This window comes from Myxocyprinus asiaticus, chromosome 5 (assembly GCF_019703515.2).
Source record: "Myxocyprinus asiaticus isolate MX2 ecotype Aquarium Trade chromosome 5, UBuf_Myxa_2, whole genome shotgun sequence".
Classification (NCBI taxonomy): domain Eukaryota; kingdom Metazoa; phylum Chordata; class Actinopteri; order Cypriniformes; family Catostomidae; genus Myxocyprinus; species Myxocyprinus asiaticus.
Genome location: NC_059348.1, coordinates 37132428 through 37153735, shown reverse-complemented (window position 1 = coordinate 37153735; position 21308 = coordinate 37132428). Strand labels below are relative to the sequence as shown.

At 42.2% G+C, this 21308-nt stretch overlaps 1 protein-coding gene across 5 annotated transcripts in view; it reads right to left on the bottom strand.

Moving 5' to 3' along the window:
• LOC127441377 (astrotactin-1-like) overlaps window positions 1–21308 on the bottom strand; it is a 502716-nt gene that overhangs the window by 329060 nt on the left and 152348 nt on the right. For 4 of the 5 annotated variants that reach the window (XM_051698730.1, XM_051698728.1, XM_051698732.1 and 1 more), the window contains 3 exons: window positions 14718–14885; window positions 11408–11492; window positions 6457–6531 (listed from right to left, as the gene is read on the bottom strand). In XM_051698730.1, the coding sequence (XP_051554690.1) occupies window positions 6457–6531; window positions 11408–11492; window positions 14718–14885 (328 nt within the window). The remainder of the gene's footprint in view (window positions 1–6456; window positions 6532–11407; window positions 11493–14717; window positions 14886–21308) is intronic. The other variant, XM_051698731.1, reaches the window with a different exon arrangement.

The window sequence follows — 21308 nt, the reverse complement described above, 5'->3', positions numbered from 1 at the left end:
TGGCATAAATCAATGATGTATGAGGAAAAGCCCTGTGAAATTGAAAAAAAAAAGATATTTCATTCAAGTCAACATGAACATTCAATTCCATTCAGGTTTTAATTGTCCAAATGAAATGTATGGTGGCCAATGGAAAAAAACAAAACAAAGGGATATGAGATTTTATACATTTAAAGGAAATAAAACAGCTTCCAAATACAAGATGATCTCCTCTTTTGTTTCTGATTGAGAAAATCATAGCACCAAGTCATAAAGAGCACTGATTCAATATGGATTCATACAAATAATTAGCTTCTGATTTGGGCATATTAATTTGGGTTGAAATGAACTAGACAATCTAAGGACTTTGAAATGCTATGGATCAGACCTATGTATAATTTACAAAATGAAGATTTTGTATACAACTGAAGATAACCATATGATGTTACAATAGGATAAGCATAGCTTACTGTAATATTCCAAAACATGCAACTCACAAATTGAAATATATCCAATGCTTAAAGCAATGCTCTGATAAGTCTTAAGTCTTGTGTTATAGCCAGAGATAAACATCATCTAAATCCCTGCCTTTGTACATGGATAAATTGTATTTTCAAGGGAAACCATTCAGTGGCACAGCACTAAAAGTAATTACAACGTTTTTCCATTTTCAAGGTTTTATTTGAACTGTGAAAGGAACTCTTTGAAGCTAAATGAAGAAATGAAAGTTTAGCTAGAGAGACAGAATAAGTGTAAGCCTACTGCTTTTCACAAGCTAGTTCTTATCAACAGAATCATATTATGTACTTGTCATAAACACTTTTTAAACACTTGCTTTCTACAATTACATAACATATGATAAATATTTGTTGCTGTATATACAGCAGTAGTAGTAGTACTACTACTAGATTTAGTAGTATTATTAGTAGTAGCGGTATTACAGTGAATATTAGGCCTACATAACATCATGGTTACTTGTGTAACCTCCGTTCCCTGATGGAGGGAACGAGACGTTGTGTCGATGTAGTGACACTAGGGGTCAGTCTTGGGAGCCCGAGACACCTCTGGTCTTTGATAAAAGGCCAATGAAAATTGGCGAGTGGTATTTGCATGCCACTCCCCCGGACATACGGGTATAAAAGGAGCTGGTATGCAACCATGTGAGTGGCTTGCAGCGACTTGAAGAGCTGCTGACTCCAGAGGAGGAGACGGCGGGCGAGTTGTGACATACAACGAGAACGCAGACTGCCTTGGCGGTTGACATATGCTACCGTTGTCATGTTGTCTGTCTGAACTAACACGTGCTTGCCCTGGATCAATGGCCGAAACCTCCGCAGGGCGAGCAGAACTGCCAACAACTCAAGGCAGTTGATGTGCCAATGCAGTCGCGGACCCGTCCAGAGGCCGGCGGCTGCGTGCCCATTGCAAACAGCGCCCCAGCCCGTTTTGGGGGCATCTGTCATGACCACGACGTGCCTGGAGACCAGTTCTAGAGGAACGTCTGCCCGTAGAAACGAGAGGTCGGTCCAAGGGCTGAAAAGACGGTGACAGACCGGCATGATGACCACGCGATGTGTCCCGTGGCGCCATGCCCATCTTGGGACTCGAGTCTGGAGCCAGTGCTGAAGCGGCCTCATATGCATCAACCCAAGCGGGGTGGCCACCGCTGAGGACGCCATATGCCCCAGGAGCCTCTGAAAAGGTTTCAGTGGAACCGCTGTTTTCTGTTTGAACGCCTTCAAACAGGCCAGCACCGACTGGGCGTGCTCATTCGTAAGGCGTGCCATCAAGGAGACGCGGAATCCAACTCCAAACCGAGAAAAGAGATGCTCTGAACCGGGAGGAGCTTGCTCTTTTCCCAGTTGACCCGAAGCCCTAGTCAGCTGAGGTGTGAGAGCACCAGGTCCCTGTGTGCGCACAACATGTCTCGAGAATGAGCTAGGATTAGCCAGTCGTCGAGATCGTTGAGGATGTGAATGCCCACCTCCCTTAACGGGGCAAGGGCAGCCTCTGCGATCTTCGTAAAGATGTGAGGAGACAGGGACAGGCCGAAAGGGAGGACTTTGTACTGATACGCCTGACTCTTGGACACAAACTGCAGGAAGGGTCTGTGTCGAGGAAGGATCGAGACGTGGAAGTATGCATCCTTCAGGTCTGCCTCCGCGAACCAATCTTGATGCCGGACGCTCGCCAGAATGCGTTTTTGCGTCAGCATCTTGAACGGGAGTCTGTGTAAAGCCTAGTTCATTACTCACAGGTCCAAGATTGGCCGCAACCCACCGCCTTTTTTCGGTACAATGAAGTAGGGGCTGTAAAACTCTATTGTGCCCTTCAGTAGGAGGGTAGCGATCTCCACGCAAGGTAGCAGCGTTTTCGTCCTTCACCAAGGTGAAGTGGACACCGCTGAACCTGGGCGGACGCCCGGCGAAGTGAATCGCGTAGCCAAGTCAGACGGTCCGGACCAGCCATCGCGACGGATTGGAAAGCGCAAGCCACATGTCCAAGTTCTGCGCAAGGGGGACCAAAGGGACAATGTCATTGGACGTACCGGCAGGTGGGGCCTCGCGGCGGGGCAGAGCTCGAGGTGCCACACCACGTCGTGGCCGTGCTGAGTCTAAGGACATCGAAGCACTTACCTGGCTCCAAGTGACCACCCCCGGAACAACCTGGGATGGGGGAGGAAGAGGCCTGTCCTCGTGACCCGTGGAGACTGTCACATCGGGGGCGGATTTGTGCCACAGCTGGGCGCTCAGGGGTGGGAGACCGCCGCTGTAGCGCCAAACCTGCCAAATAGAGTGGTGGACGGTGGTCGTGATGACGGCCGTGCTCACCGGATACGTGACCCAGGGAACAAGGAAACCGCTCTTGCTGAGCTCTTGAGTACTGCAGCCACTTGGGCATGCAGCGCAATTAAATGCAAAAGGTAACAAAAAGATGGAGAGATCTGCTTACCAGCTCCAGAGCAGCGGGTTTCGTTGTCCCTGGGTCGCCCATCTGAAGGGCGCTTTGAAGCCTTTCACGGGTTCTGGGTGGCCGCGAGACAGGTGGCGTCTGCTTCCTGCGGTGGGCTCCACGCCGGGGCCGGGCCGAAGGGGCGGGCTGCGGTAGAGCCGGTGCAGATCACCACAGGGGGACGCCCTTGGCGATGAGTAGACAGGGTGCGGGATCTTGAGCCGTGCCTGGGCAGGATATGCCGGCTAGCCTCCGTCTACTGCTCCACCGTCAAGAACTGCTGGTCAAAGTCCTTGACAGTGTCGCCGAATAGGCCAGCCTGGGAGATGGGGGCAGCAAGGAATAGTGTCCTGTCGGCCTCACCCATCTCAACCAGGTTGAGCCAAAGGTGGCGCTCCTGGACCACTAATGTGGACATCGTCCGCCCGAGAGACCGCGCCGTGACCTCCATCGCTCGGAGAGCGAGGTCGGTTGCCAGAGCGATTCCTGCATCAATCCTGGGACGGAACTACCCTCGTGCAGTTCCTTTAGCGCCTTGGCAGGCTTGCAGGAGAGCCATGGCGTGTAGGGCGGAGGCGGCTTGTCCAGCGGCACCATAGGCCTTGGCCATCAGAGACGACATAAACCTACAGGCCTTGGACGGGTGCTTTGGGCACCACGAGCACCTTTATCCACAGGGGGATTGCCGAATAGCCCTTGGCCACCCCACCATCGAGGGTAGTGAGGGCAGGGAAGCTGAAAAGATCGGGACCGGGCAGTAAAAAGTGCATCCCGCGACCTTGTCAGCTCTTCATGCACTTCCGGGAAGAAAGGAATTGGGGCAGGGCGTGGCGTGGCTTTGAGCGGCGCCACGAGCCCAGGAACCAATCACTGAGCCGCGAGGGTTCAGGGAAGAGCAGAGGGTTCCACTCTAGCCGACGCTCGCGGCTGCCCGGGAAAGCATGTCATCATCTCCACGTCAGCCTGTGACTGGGCAATCGTCCCTGAAGGGAGGAGCCCAGCTGAGGCTTCCGACTGGACGAGCCCGCTCTCCGATGCTGCGCTCGAGAGCTCATCACTTTCGCGGGCTCCGAATAAGAGGTCGAACTCGCCGTGAGAGGAGCCGGCGGACTCATCCGGAAGCCCGATCGGGGCAGACGAGCGTGCTGGGGAATGGGGTCCCCAAATCGCCCCCAGTGCTAGCCGCGCTGGCCTCATTCCCGTGGGTAAGAGGACCAAGGCGGGGAGCCTCTGGGGTGGCTTGCTTTCTAACGAAGGCGAGCCGCGACCACATCGTTGCCATGGACATGTCCTCGCAATGAGAACATGACCATCCACGAACGCTGTCTCCACGTGAGCAGTGCCCAGACACGAAAGACAGTGATCGTGACCGTCAGAAGGCGAGAGATAATGAGCGCAACCAGGAATAACACACAATCGGAAAAGCATCTTTAGAAAGACGCATCTTTAAAAAGACGTTCCGTGTGTGCCGCTCTTTTAGAGAAATATACACTTTTCGAGAAATACACTATTTTATTTCTGCCGAAGCACCCAGGGGCATTCTCTGCATTGCACCAGTGCAGAGGGGGAAGAAGCCACTGAAATGCGCCTTCAGATCCAGCAGAGGTGAATGAACAGTCGTGGGAATTCAGCTCAATGAGCATGACCGTTCGGCTCCGAAGAGAAAATCTGAATGAGTGGTTGCATACCAGCTCCTTTTATACCCGTATGTCCAGGGGAGTGGCATGCAAATACCACTCGCCAATTTTCATTGGCCTTTTATCAAAGACCAGAGGTGTCTTGGGCTCCCAAGAGTGACCCCTAGTGTCACTACATCGACACAACGTCGAGTGAGTGACAGATAGGGAACTATACAGTAGTGATATGTTTCTGTCATACTTTTTCCCCTTTAAGTTCAGCTTTTATTTTGGCGGAAGCTTTTATTTTGAGGTGTTTCTGTAGTGTTTTGAGGGAAGCTTCTCATTTTTGGAAAAGCAGGTCGCTACGTGACCCAATGTGATTATTAAACCGCAAAAGGCTGGTATTTAATTACATAAATATGTAGTCTGTATGTGTCTAGCGCTATAAAGTGGATTAGCACTCTGCTTACTGTCATGTGCTACAAACAGAGTGTGTGATGCTCATGATGGTTTTGACCATACAAGAGCCAAAGAACTCTAAAGAAGCCAGCGTCAGCACAACACTGGCTCCACACATTCACAAGCGCTCACATCTGAAGTGCATAGCACATGCAAACTATATATGTATCTCATTAAATCACAGTTTTTGTGGTTTAACAATCACACTAGGACATATCTTGATTTTAATTTGTGTGCTAAATGTTTACAATATGAAATTTGCACATCAGATGGTATCATTTTTGGTATCGGAGCATTTTTACAAGCATGAGCACAAGTGCGTGAGTGCAGAATCGGACCCGATTCCAAATCCAGTATCGATATCTGGACATCCCTAAACAAGTCACAGAAAAAAAAGTGATAAAAGATGCAATGGCCAAATATGTCCAACTGACGCATGCCTACAAAGACCAGCAATGCAAAAATATTGCAGATGGAATGCGAGAATGTGACCAACAGTATGTGAACAGATTTGCAACTCAATAGCAAAATAGATTGCTGTGGATGTTAGGCCAGTGATAGTCTTATGTTCAATTATATGGAAAAAAACAAAACAAACAAACAATAAATTGACTTTTAAAGCCACTTTTTGTAATGTCTATAAAATGCCTTTACCTTTCTGCCTCAATGTTACATCTTTGAATTATGTTCATTTGGGGGATTTTTTTGCAAAGAAGATGTATGTAATGCTATGTGTGATTATTTGCAGCTAAAGCAATTAATTAATCAGAGTAAGATCTAAATAATTTAAGTAATTGCATTAATCGGGCCTGGGTAGCTCAGCAAGTAAAGATGCTGACTACCACACCTGGAGTCGCAAGTTCGAATCCAGGGTGTGCTGAGTGACTCCAGTCAGGCTTCCAAATCAACCAATTGGCCCGGTTGCTAGGGTGGGTAGAGTCACGTTGGGTTAACCTTCTCGTGGTTGCCATATTGTGGTTCTCGCTCTCAGTGGGGTGCGTGGTGAGTTGTGCGTGGATGCCGCGGAGAATATCGTGAAGCCTCCACATGCGCTAGGTCTCCGTGGTAACGCGCTCAACAAGCCACGTGATAAGATGCGTGGATTGATGGTTTCAGATGCAGAGGCAACTGAGATTCATCCTCCACCACCTGGATTGAGGCGAGTCACTATGCCATAACGAGGACTTAGAGCGCATTGGGAATTGGACATTCCAAATTGCGGAGAAAAGGTGAGAAAATCCCCCCATAAAAAAAAGTAATTGTATTAATCGATTTGCAGCACTAATATATATATACAATTGCTGATATATAGGACACACATGCATTTGGAATGTTATAGCAAGGTATAGATTGTGATGCTTTAGCTTTGTCCCTAATCCTTCAATAACACTGAGGCTTCTTTCGCAGGCTTTACAGTACAAATAAAGTGTTCTGTCTGTTTTCTTACCGGAAAATGCGATCAGACGGCTGCTCTCCCATTACCAAGTCAAAGCCACGTTGGAAAATTGTGTAGGGCCACGGGCTGTGAAACCGAAAGAAAATAAGTCAGAAACAATATAAATAATTCATGTTTATATATATATATATATATATATATATATAACACTAGTGACTCTTCATTTATTGTTAAACTGGTCCAGTCCATTCTAAGCCATTCAACATTTAAAATGTTGCATGACATTATGATGAAAACATAACCACCTTATAAAAGCGAGTTCCTTCGTTGGCCACATCAAAAAAATTATGTTTGAAACATGATCATCACAGAATTTACTCCAACAGATGCTGTTGGTTACAACTGTGACCTAAGAGTGGCATCTCCATATAGACGTGAGCGTGACTTGAAGTGAGTATTTACCTAAAGCTCTAAGAGCAATGTGAGCTGATGGAAATTAATGCAGAGAGGCAGCTGTGGGGACGGGCTGTCGCTCTGGTATAAGAGAAGAGACAAGGAGCTAATGCCTCTAAAAGTAAGCTGTTACTCAAAGCAAAAGAGCAGACACAGCCTGGTTACACCACTTCACGCCAAATTTACTACTGTTTAAACATTAACGTTTGTCCTACTGCTTTGATCATGCTGTGCAAGAGTTCCACAGAGTTGAGAGAGAAAAATGGGATCAGAACAAAACTTGAACCCTTAACTCCTATTTGAGCACCAAGGCTCAATTTGTCTGGAGCACATGTGCTAGCCACCTCTAAAGGCCTCGATATACTTCCTACGAAATCGAAGAACAACTGGGTGTGACGTCATTCTGTTTATGTTGTTCAGTCAGTCAAAACCAGTCAACAGGAACACATCGGCGTGTATTAGCGAGCTGGTGCAAATTTACCTACATCTGTACGATTGTTCACTTAGAGACATTTTCCAAAACCATGTCATGCTATTGTTTTTTTTTTTTTTTTTTTTTTTTTTTGTTTAATTAGTCTACTAAAGGAATCATATCTTCACAAATACTCTCAAGTGCCCATTCACTCACGTGCCATCTGCAGCGAAAGCCATCCACACATCTGTCTAAAGTAAGAAATGCCTCTATCATCATTCTTTTGTCTTTATTCTGCACATTAACACTTTTATACACTCATATTTGCAGTAGTATCAGTGTCATCATAAATCACAATAACAAGAGTTTAACCAGTACATATTATGGCCGCATATGGCGCGTTAGCACATTAGTGTCATGAATTCATAATATAAACGAGACAAATTTAATATTTTCTTTTGCATATATATTACTTTAAATCATCATCGAGTGGTTAAAACAACTTCTTTTTACTGACCTCATGTGAATTCTACTCATAGAATGAGGCATAAAGTCATTGATAACACATTTTAATGTCACAGTTGTTAGGTTTTACTGAGCGTCCTCATATTTAAATGTACTTCTAACTGCCTCCCACAATAGTGTGGCGGGTGTCTGAATGTTCGTAAACAGTATACCATTGCTTGGCCGTTTAGAACTTCTTTATACTTCTGAACGAAGAAAGAATAAGAACTTCTCTGGAAGTATATTGGGGCCTTAAGCCAGAGCTCCGGCATTCTTGTTGAATATTAATGGGATAGTTTACCCAAAAATGAAAATTCTGTCATCATTTATTTACCCTCATTTTGTTCAAAAACCCCTAAGATTTTCTTTAAAATAAAAAAAAGCATTTAGCCTGCAGGGAACAGTGTGATAAATATTTTGGCACTTTGAAACTTTTAAGAACATTTGGCACTGGACTTTCTTTCGCCTGCTAAGTGTTAGACTCAATTAAAAACTGTTCACACCTTCACAGCATGGCACAAAAGGAACAAGCACATCCAGTGCAATTCCACTCGCCTACGGCAATCTTCCTGATTGTTCCAATTTGATTTCTAATTATCGGATACATCTCACCAACCATCATCACTCCCATCTCCCTCCTAATTAAAATGCCAAGGATTTCCTCACCTCCACATCTTAATCAAACCACTCCAGAGCAACAGTCTGAAACCCAGATGAGCATTTGAAAATCTCCTCAGGGAGGGTCTAATTAACTTCAAAGATCTTAAATACAAGTCTTTCCAAGATTATAAACTTGTACTCCTAACATTCAAACTCTTTCATTATTTCTGGCTGTTAACGAGTGGTTTCAAAGCAAACTCATTGTACAACCCCAATTCTGAAAAGTATGAAAAATGCTAATAAAAACAAAAAGAAGTGATTTGTAAATTATATTCACCCTTTACTATATTGAAAACTCTACAACTACACATCATATGATGTTTTTCCTTGTGAATTTCATTGTTTTTTGAAAATGTACTTTAATTTCAAATCAGATGATTGCAACACATTCCAAAAATAGTTGGGAAAGTCGAGTGTTTACCACTGTGAAACATCACAATTTCCTCTAATAACACTTATTAAGCATTTGGGCACTGAAGACACAAGTTAGTTAAGTTTAGAAAGTGGAATTGTCCCCCAATCATTCATTATGTAGGTCTTTAGATGCACAATTATACGGGGTCTTCGTTGCCGTATGGTGTGCTTCATAATGCACCACACATTCTCAATTGAGGACAGGTCAGGACGGCAGATAGGCCAATCTAGCACCCACACTCTCTGCTTACACAGCCATGCACTTGAAATCAGGGCAGTATGTGGTTTGAAGTTGTCCTGCTGGTAAAATGCAGAGATGTCCCTGGAAAAGATGGTGCTGGATGGCAGTATATGTTGCTCCAAAATTTTTACATATCTGTCTGCATTCATGGTGTTCTCACAGATGTGCGAGTTACCCATGACATGGGCACTGACACACCCTTGGCCCATACAGGCACTGGCTTTTGGACCTGACACTAATAACAGCTTGGATGGCCTTTTTCCTCTTTGGCCCGGATAACACGACGGCTTTGTTTTTCAAAAACCTTTTGAAATGTGTACTCTTCAAAAAAAAAAAAAAAAAAAAGTTCCACTGTTCTACTTTCCATATAAGATGAGACTGAGCCCAGAGAAGTCAACAGCGCTTCTGGACAGTGTTGACATAGGGCTTCTGCTTTGCATAGTAAAGTCTTAACTTGCATCTGTGGATGCAGCGGCGAGTGGTGTTGACTAACAAAGGTTTACTAAAGTTATCCCAAGCCTATATGCTCATTAAATATCCATTACAGATAAATGCCATTTTTTAAGACAGTTACATCTGAGGGACCAGAGATCACGTGCATTCAGAAATGTTTTTCGTCTTGCCCTTTATACACCGAGATTTGACCGGATTCCTTTAACCTTTTAACTATATTGTGCACTGTTGAGGGTGAAATGCTCAAAATCCTTCCAATTTGTCTTTGGGGATCATAGTTCTCAAAGTGCTGGATTATTTGCTGAAGCATCTGTTGGCAAATTGACAAGTCTCAAATTATACTTGCTCTTGAAGGACTAGGCTGTTTTTGGAGGCTCCCTATATGACACGATTGCCTCACCTGTTTAACATCTCCTGTTTCACATCGCCTTGTTATTTCAACTCGTCAAATTGTTATTAGTCTTAAATTGCCCGTCTCAACTTTTTTGGAGTGTGCTGCAATCATCTGATTTGAAATGACTGTACATTTTCAAAAAACAATGAAATTCATAAGGAAAAACATCCTATAATGTAACAGTTGTAGTGCGTTCAATACAGCAAAGGGTGAATATCATTTACAAATCACTCCTTCTTGTTTTTTATTAGCATTTTTCATACTGTCCCAACTTTTTCGGAACTGGGGTTGTATATTGTGCCATTCTCTTATGTTTGTGTTTTATTTATCTATTTGTTGACATAAGAAGCATCTGTTTGGTTATGCATAATCACATTTTTACCTCAGTTAAAAGATACCATCTGTTCAGATACAGTTAGGATGGCTCAACAGGGATAGTTAACCCAAAAATTAATATTCTGCCATGATTTACTCATTCTCATGTTTTTTTTTTTTTTTTTTCTAAACCTGTTGCCATTCACTTTCATTGACTTCAGTCACCATTCACTTTTATTGCATGGAAAACTAAGGCTAAAATTCTGTCTACATTAACATCTCCTGTTGTGTTCTAGAAAGGAAATAAAGTCACACAGATTTGGAACAACATTAGGGTGAGTAAATGAACCAGTCTTTTAAGATTTTGATCATGAGGAGAATAAGCTTATATGCATTTTCCCTCAAATATCTGATGGACTCAACAAAAGTTCAAGAAATAAACAAGAGCACAGCAATATGTCAAAATAATTATTATGTCTTTGATCATTTTAATGATGGTTACTTCTTGAATCACTTCAAGGGTCATGCAGCTCCAAACTTTATTTCTCCCTTTGAACACAACAGTAGAAAGAGATTAAGTTTGTCTTCCTATACAATGAAAGTTAATGGGGACTGACAACATTCTGCTAAACATCTTATTTTATGTTCCACACAGAAATTAAAGTCAGGTTGAGATGAGGGTGAGTAAATGAGGAAAACAAAAAATAATTTTTAGGTGAACAATCCATTTAAGTACTGATTGTATATGTATTGAGAGTTACAATGGGCAATACAAGCATTTAATCAGTATACTGAAATGTAAATAATTTTTAAACAAATCTAAAATGATCCAGAGCTTTGCTGCAATTATCACTTTTCTAATTCCGGAGCAAGAGCATAATGCAAAAAATAAAATAAAAATACTAATAATAATAATAATAATAATAATAATAATAATAATAATTAAATTATAATAATAAAAAGTCCAATAAGTTAATTAATTCAAACAAGCCAATTTAATTTCCCCACAGCACATAACACCTGGCTGGCTATCAGCACTTGAGACATTTTTACAACAGCTGAGCAGCATGCCAGTTCTCTAGGTGATAGATCTCTGATTGCTGTAGTGCTGTGGTATATAGGTGTCTATATATTGTAAGATGCTTATGGTACTCACCCCTGATTTGGGCCCCACTCATTGCGAATGCATAGATGCTTGTGAACAGGGTCTTTCATGTAGCCATCAAAACAGAGACATTCTCCTGAAATCAGATATAATGTACATTTAAATACTCATAATCAATAAGGAAAATGCAGGAAATAAATACATAGGATAATAAAAGGGTGCTGAGCAGTAATTGTAATATGTCACTACTGAAGGACAGCTGTGTACGATTACTGTGGTTTTACCAACTAAGCCTTGGTTGCACCACACATCAGCACCGGGGGGTGCTTTTATTGTATACAGTCTTTTTATTTTGTGTATACTGTATATTGTACATTTTTAGGTGTATATTGTGTTGTGTAACAAGATGTGTAAACTGTGTTATGTGTAAATCAGATGTTTATTGTAATTGTCATACTGCTATGTTGCTTGAAACTGCACCCAAGACTTTCACCCACTGCTGCACTTGTGTATATGGTTGAGTGACAATAAAAGGATTTGATTTGATTTTGATTTGATTTGCCTCTCTGTCATTACAAACATTTAACATGATAACCACAGTCTCAGTCTTTACAAAAATGCCACTACAGTTTTTGCTATGACTGTAAAATAATCAAAGTTAAAAAAATAATGGGAAGATTTCAGAAGCTTTTTGTTATTTTGGTCAATAACGAGACACAACCTGAAATTTTTGTGCATGAGAGAAGCTCTTTCACAGCAGCACACTGTTAACATGAGAACACAGGAAAACTAGTTTTTACTACTGAACAATGCAACTTCTCGCATGAACACGAGAGCCACTGTGGACAAGCTTATCTCATAGCACTTATGAATACAATGAACATCAAGATTTTCACTGAAAAATTACTTAATATATATATATATATATATATATATATATATATATATATATATATATATATACAGTGCATATATATATATATATGCACTGTATATATTATTTTTGGTATATAGTATGTTCACAAGCCAAGATATGTTTTTATCAATAATTGTTGTATATGTTGCTTGTCAAATTCATTACAGTATGTTTATAGTTTAATGCTCTCTTTGAGATATCATAGTGGCTGATGCTAATTCAGCCTCTTCAGAGACAAGAGAGAATGACCTCATTGTCATGCTCACATCGATATAGTGATTCCATACAGACGTGCAGTGTTGTAATGGGTGCTGTTCTTTGTGTTGAAGCATATATGCATGCACAGCAGATTCTCTGTGCAGCCATCCACAGAAGTGCTCATGGCCCAGACAGTTCCAATCACTATGGGTTCGGCTGATCGTTCTTGTCAGGGTATACCGCAGGCATGCTGCTCATGATTTGGGTTCATGGGACTGATGAAGCTGCACCCTGAGGAGGAGCAACACACTCTGATAACAGACGAGTGAGGAGCCCGATTCAAATATAGCAGGGCACGGGGGTAGGAAGGTTAGCAAACATGGAGACGTGGGGAAATAAATGTGTTGTGAGTGGGAAAAGAAAGTATGGTATAGGCTAAGGAAAACAGATGACTATGTGACTACTGTATGTGATGACAGCCATTGTGGAGAGCATTCTGACTTTATCCATCTGTGTGTGGTATGGCAACGCTGATTCCCTAAACAAGATAAAGCTGGAACGTATGGTCACTAAAGCATCAAAGATCACCGGTACAGATCTCCCATCAGTGAAATTGCTGTACATCCAATTATCATCTGCTAATAAGGTCATGAAGAACCCATTTCCCATTTCATCCATCACATATCTGGTTTCAACTGATCCCTTCAGGCAGATGCCTCAGATCACTGACAACCATAACATCCAGACTAAAGAACTGCTTATTTCCAATGGCTGTTAGGCTATTTAAACACTTTTGAGTACCAAAACACTCTTAACAAACTGTATGATCCACTTACATCCACATATTTCGGCACATCAGAAGTTCCCTATCTGTCACTCACTCGACGTTGGTGTCGATGTAGTGACACTAGGGGACCAACGTCTCGTTCCCTCCATCAGGGAACGGAGGTTACACCAGTAACCATGACGTTTTCTAATCTATCAGATTTGACTGAATCCTCCCATGTCCCCCACCCATAATCTGTCTGCACTGTATCACAGTATGTTTATATTGTATTGTAAATTGTATTTTTATTTTTTATACTATATTGTATGGTGTAAATCTTATTTTTATCAATAATTGTTGTATATGTGCCAGATGGGCTGGTTTGAGTATTTCTGTAACTGCTGATCTCCTGGGATTTTCATGTACAACAATCTCTAGAATTTACTCCGGATGGTGCCAAAAACAAAATCCAGTGAGCGGCGGTTCTGTGGACAGAAATGCCTTGTTGATGAGAGAGGTCAACAGAGAATGGCCAGACTAGTTCGAACTGACAAAGTCTACAGTAACTCAGATAAACGCTCTGTACAATTGTGGTGAGAAGAATAGCATCTTAGAATGCTATTCTGAGATACGGGTTGGCGCTGTGATTTTAATGTCGTAGCTAATCGATATATATATATATATATATATATATATATATATATATATATATATATATATATATATATATATATACATAATGCATTCTTTTGCTGAGAAAACTCTAGCTCTCCTTGGGTAAGACATTCCATTTGATCCTGTTTTGCCCGCTAATGACCCAGCCTACTGTATAATAAAAAAATAAAAAAAATTAAACAAAAGTGTTACAAAGATTCATAGCCAAGCATTACTGTCCTCACAGCTCTCGCTCAATTTAGCATTCATTACTTAATAGTGCTCACTCAAGAGAGACACCTTCAGAGAAATCTGCAAATGAAATGACAGATGAATCAGAGTTAAGTCTTTCTCCCCTTCCTCCTGCTCTTTAAATGAAGCTATGTTACAACTGCAGTTTGATGAAAACATTGATTTTACACAGCATGCGGGATGGGCACTCCTTCAGTTGGGGGAATGAGAGATTATTTTTTAATTAATTAGGTACAGATGCAGACTAATCAAAGTGGGGCAAACTGCTGTAGTCTTCTAAGGTTGAAAAACCACTTCTTGTTTTTAAACTGCGACAAAAACATGTAGACATGACAATGATGGACAACCAGCCAAATAAATTGTGGAAATTTCTGACAAGATTATTTTCCTGAACACAGCACAGGTCTGGTACTACATTGGGATGTTTCAGCGCAGGTGGCCATAGGGTGTGTACAGCTGGAATAGGTGTTGCTCAGCCAGATAAAAATAAGAGAGAACAGATGTATTTTGTGCTATTGGTCATCTCAGACTTTCTATGTGAGCTGTCTGAAGGAATAACAATAGGGAGACTGTACCTGAGTCTGGGTCACATTGGTGCTCACAGGGGTCCAAGAGGCGACGGCCACACAGATCATTAACCCAAGGACCGCTGGTATTCTGCTGGTAGTACAGCAGCACCTGAGCTGGATTTAGCCAATCAGATGCGTCCAACTGGCTGCCCTGAAGCAGAACAAATCTGGATCCTGGAGGAGGAAGGAACATGAAGAATCTGAGAGGACATCTGTCAAGAGTTAAATCAACAAGTATGTGATCTATATTACTGAGCACTGTCATGGTGTACCACACAGTAACTTAAGCAAACACAGTATGAACCACAAACTAGAAACTACAAATGTTCCTTGGACAAACAGTCTTTAAAATGCAATTAACTTTTTGCAAAGCTTTAGAAGCAGTAAAATCCTTACACTGCAAAAATAAAATAAATAAATAAATAAATAAATAAATAAATAAATCATTTATTGAGCTTTATGCTTAAAGCAAGAAAAAACTATCTGCCAATGCGGTAAGAAAATAAACTTAATTCAAGATATATTATCTGATCTTACACTTATTTGCATCTTAAGTATTCTTAAGTATTTTTCTTGTTTTAGGAATCTTTAAACATATTTACAGGAGATTTTTTTTTTTTTTTTTTTTTGGAGTGTATAGCTGAATTTCTATGTGGTATGGACTTTTATGGTTCATAGCTTTAGTTAGGAGACAACAGCTCAGATAGAAATATTGCAATTGGAAGCGTGCCTTTTTCTGCACAATCCCTTTGAATATTTCACAACCATGAGCACAACAAAGGGACTCAGAGAGAAAAATGTATTCTGTTAAAATCAGGTTTTATTAGATTTGCTTTGACATCAAGTTTCACCCTGTAATATTGTTAGACAGTTATAGACACACCTTAAATTTATCAGATTTTTTAGATTCAAAAGGAGAATTGAGAATCCTTCACTGTCTCCTCTCTTCAGATTCTGTTCACTTAGACGTCTGTGTGAATGTTAATCTACCCTAAAGCGGCATAACCCATACAGAACAGCTACCTATGCATGAAAGATAAAATGACAGATGAGCAGGCCAGTCACAGTCCATCATATTGCCTAAATTCTAGAAATGAAGGCTGAAAATGCCAATGAGCTGAAAGAGAAAAGAGAGAGAGGGAGAGTTTGAAAACAGAGGGTATAGGTGAGAGATAGGGTTGGGCAATATAACAGTATTTACTGTACCATGCAACAGTAGAAATGAGTTTATAACGCAGTTGTGACAAGGAGGAGGGCGGGGCCGGGCCATGACTATGTACGCCTGGTCCCTAATCGGGCTAAACAGCCGAGGAGAGGGATAAGTGCAGCAGAATGCAGCAGTTCGGGAGAGAGAGAGCCACCTGCAGCTGCCTTGTGTGCATTTATGTTTTTGTGTCTTTTTGTTTAAGTTCCTATTAAAATATTACATTGACTGTTCAGCTGGCTCCTGCCTCCTCCTTTCCCATTTTAACCGTGTTACATTGGTGCTGAAGCCCGGGAAGGAGGAGGGATGCGCTGTCGTGGAGTCCTCGCCAGCCGCGGCCATCTGCCGGGGGACGGAGGAGTGGCCGCCGTCCGTGAGGGGAGGAGGGGCTCAATGCCGGCCGCCTGGAGCAGTGGAGCCACTGCCAGGGGCGGAGGAGTTCCCTACCAGCCGTAAAAATGCGGAGGGGCGTTCCATCCACCAGGGGGCAGAGGACTCGCTGCAGGATGGTTTTCCTCAAGACATCGTAGGCCAGGAGACTAGCCACTGGCAGTTATTGAGCTGCGAGCTGGGCCTCCCTGGACAACAAAGGAATAAGCCGGGCCGCCCACTGAGCACGCGGCCAACGCCAGATCTCGGCGGTCCGCTCTAACAGGTCGAGGAAGGCTTCGGGGTCATCATCCACGCCAATCTTCATGAGTGAGGGCGGATGCAAGGGACTAGTGTTGTGTGGGGTCACAGCCAGGGCTTTCTCCTGGCTGAGGAGGCTTCGGATCGCCCGCCGGTCCTCTGCTTGAGCCCTGAGGATCTAATAGAAGCGGCGATCCTGGTCCTGACGGAGCTCAAGCAGGGCCTGTTGGTGGGAGTGGTGCAGGCTGGTGAGGGACTTGAGGACTTCCGCCAGTGGCGAGGACTCCATGGGGCGTACTTCCTTCAGTTCCATGTCCCAGGTTTTGGCACGAGTGTAACAAAGCTTCACACAGGGAGGGAAGGAGGACACAGGGAACCGGGTTTCTTCAGTCTCAGGCAAGGCTTTTTTAATTGTCAACTTTCTGAGCTTATAGCTTCACAATAACTCAATAGCTTCACAGTATCTAATTAGCTTTACATTAACTCTTTAGCTTCACATTAACACATCAACTACTCAGCAGGTCTCTCGATATCTGGCTCTCTCTCTCAAACTGGCGCTGGCATGGTCCTTTTATGCTGCTCTCACCAATCTCACTACAATTAAAGACAGGTGTTTGTCATAATTTGGCTCAGGTTTATGCACCCTTACCGCTCTCTCTCTCCCTCGACGGATGCTTGACCACGCCCCCGCTGCCACACACGACATGTAATGTAATAACATATAAATGATGCCGTGCTTGGCTTACTTTTGCTGACTGCCCCACAAACAGTGGCACAGCGGAGGAGGGCTTTGCGCCTCTACTACTGTGGCTGGTTGCATGGGATTTAATAATATTTCTGCCTTTATTGTATTCAGGCATAAATGATGAGCACCCTGAAATGCATTTACAGCAGGGATGCTGACAGAATAAACCTTTGAGCATTCAATGTGTGAAGAACGCCAAATTTGACTCGATAGTAAACTCCGCTTCATTAATGAATACTTTAGTGGGCCTCTGCTGGTCAGAAGTACGGTCCTCTGAACGACGCCGATACGAACCCCAAACGCTCGTCTGTGAGACGCGATACATGTGGAGGGGAGCGTTTGCTAACCTCGATTCATAGGAGGAGGCACAAAGTCCGTTGTCTGTCACCCTTGCAAACAAAAGCATTGCCTTGACCAACTCGGAAATCGAGGGAAAGTCCAAACAGAGCCGCTGAACTCAAAGGCATTCCTTAAGGCGATGCACTTAGTTGGACTGCAAAACCATCGTGTGTAGATCCAACAGCTGTCTGAAAAGTGCGACATCCATGCCGCCATCGAAACTTCGAGCAGAGATAGCAGTGCATGTCTCTTCTCTCACCAGAACACCCGCGTGATCCACAAAACAGATGAAAGAAGAAATAAAAAACGAGTTTAAATACCCCACATCTCCTGATAGAATCCCAAGAGAATAATGACACAGATGAAGCACTCCGTGCGTTGGTTCGCCATCATTTAGTTGGGAATATTCTCTTATTCCAGCCCCCTCGTTCTGCGGCCGGACTCACCGGTCCATGCATGATCCCCTCCGCTGCGAGCAGCACTTCGACACAGAAAGACAATAGGGACAAAGGGGCCCATTTGGTTCCTTACTATCCAACGATGAATTCTCTCATACAGTATATTTTAATGGCGACAGCTCATGACCCGCATGGTCTCTCGCATGAGTTGTTCGTCAGAAAATGGATGCCGAGCTAGGCCTCAGAGCATGTCTGACGAGGCTCATGCTTTCGCTTAGGGAAAGAGCGACAAACACGAGGAGGATTCCGATGTCCATTCGCACTCCTATCTTCTCAGACACAAAGCCAAAATCCCAAATGGCTCCAGAACACGGAGATACAAATCTGGAGGCTGTAGAACTGGAACAAGTGGGGATAACACCTCGTGGTGAGAAATTGCGAGTCTCGACATAGCGCCATTGTCCTTGTCGATCCCCCTTGTAATGTTTGGAAAAAGCCACATTGAAATTGCTCTGAAATTCACATTGTGTCAATGATGTCCTTACGTGTTTGCCACTCAAAAGGGAAAAAAATAATCCTCAATTCGAAGTGAGTCGATAGAAACAAACACAGGCTTAGACGATTTTTGTACTGAAGAACAGAAAATCTGACTCAATGGAGCTCCCTTGGAGGCGTCGCTTAAGTGCCATCAGCCAATAAATTACAGTTATTGTATAAGGGCTTCAGACCACATGACACTCATACGCAGCTCGAGTTCCACACAATGCAACCAAAGTGAGATGCTCAAAAGGTGTCCATCAGATGTATGTGTAAAGAGACACATCCTTAGAAAAAGTGTTATAATAAGTATACCTTGGACAGATTGATGAGTTCAGTTAAAAAAAGGATTGCTGTGGACTGCATGGCAACGATAGACTTATGTTCAATATATGGAAATATATTGCCTTCTAAAGCCACTTTTTCTATTGCCTTTTATCAATGCTTTACTCATCTACCACAATAATGTATTTTAATTAGCTGGGTCACATTAAACTGAAATTTGTATATGTATTATATATTTTATATTAAGAATTATTAAAATATAATTATTTATAATAATTTAATCATTATATATTGGATTATTTTTATTTGGGGGCTTTTCTCTGCAGATACTGTATGTGATTAATTGTGATTAATTCGATTAATTAATCATCATATCATGTAAATAATTTGATTAAACACTGTAATCGATTGACAGCCCTATAAGATGGTGGTCATACCACCCACTCTTAGTAAGAGAGATGAAATTAGAGAGCTGGAGATATGGAGAGAGAGAGAGAGAGAGAGAGAGATGGGAGAGAACACCGGGACAAACAACCTCAGCACCAGAAGGGTGATGTCGCTAAAACAGCTTCCAGGATCTAAGGTCATCGTCTCTACCCTTCTCCTTCGCAGAGACATTCCACAAAAAATCATTAACACAATTAATACAGAGATAGCTAGTGTTTGTGCACCATTGTCAAATGTGCACATTTCAAACCATCACCCATGAACATCTATATGACCGCTTGCACATTCATCGAGACGGCATGAGACTGTTCGTAAAATCCATCAAGGACGCGGCTCTGAGGAGCCCCCAGAGAAAAAGTCCTGTCAGTGAGGAGAGGGTCACACAGCATCCCGGCAGACAGCTATGCCGCTGCTGTTGCTGGTAGAGGTAGTTCAGAAACCAGTGTCCTCAGCCAGATAAAAAACATGCTGAAAATTATATGTGACAATTTATTAGCTTAATTACCTACAATGTGAGTTTAGTCAAGCATATTCTTTATTCCTTTATTATTATTATTATTATTATTATTATTATTATTATCATTATCATCATCATCATCTTGTAATGCATTTTAATTGATTCACTATATTTCAAAACAATATTGGGTCGCAAAATCATAAAAATAGAATACATGGAAAATGTATCAATGTCTTCATTTAAAATAACATGCTACAACATTCAGGAGATGTTCTCTTCATCTTTTGGAGAGAAAAGCACTAACCTTGATTTTTTAAATATTGTATATAGTTTTTATATAATTATATTACTTGAGACATGGAGCCATTTAGAGTCTCAAACCTACACTCCTTCAAACTACAGAGAGTTATTTGGATGAAACTTAATGAGGAACTAATTTGTTCAGATGAAGACACTTACCTATGTGCAGTGTACACCCCCCCCCCCCCCCCCATACGAGTCCCCCTATTATAATGAGGACACCTTACCTACACTACAGTCAGAGATCATTCAGTCTCTAGGCTCTGTAATGTTAATGGGAGATCTGAATGCAAGGCCTGGAAAGAAACCAGACTACATTAGTTCAGCTGGAGATAAATATATTAACAGTACACATATATAGCAGAATCAGCTCTTTACTAAAGCACATCAGAGCTATGAAAACACAATAAACAGACATGGGAAACACATCCTGCAGCTCTGAAAAAGGGTTTATATATAGTTAATGGCAGGACAAGGGGAGACTCTCTGTGTCAATTTACTAACTGCTCACCTCGAGGCAGAAGCACAATGGACTACGCTATAACACATATAGACCACAATAAGACCAACTACTTCATGGTGATGCCACAGCTTCCTTTCTCAGATCACAGTCACATAGTCATTAGTCTAAACAAGTCAGCAAATCTGCCACTGATCAGAAAATTAAATTGTATTCTCTCCCCACCAAATTTATATGGAAAAATGACAGTCCTGCACAGTATGAAGCTGAGCTCTACATCATGTTCAGAAAATGATAGACACATTTTTTCTTAACCAAATTTAGACTAGACAAGTCTAAATTTGGTGAAGAACAGTTAATCATTTTTTTTTTCTACAGTGGCCAGCAAAGCCCTGAGAAAAAGAAAAATATACAGAAGTAAAAAAAAAAAAATTTAAAAAAACAATTGTTAAAGCCAATTGGTTTGACAAAGATTGTCAAACATCAAGAAAGGAATTAAGATCATTATCAAATGAAAAACATAGAGACCCTGCAAACCAGCACACACAAACCACATTTAAACCCTTAAAATGTACAAGTCGCTACTAAGAAGGAAAAGAGCTGAACATGTGACAGCAAAGCTCAACAAGATTGAGGAGGCTGTCAATGAAAATTCCTTTTGGGATTTATGGAACAATTTAGATAAATACAAAAAAGTTAAATTCATTCCCATCTGAAACCCAAAACTTTGGACAGAACATTTCGGAAACAACTATTCACAAAATGAACCAAACCTCAGCCAAAAACATTTGACCT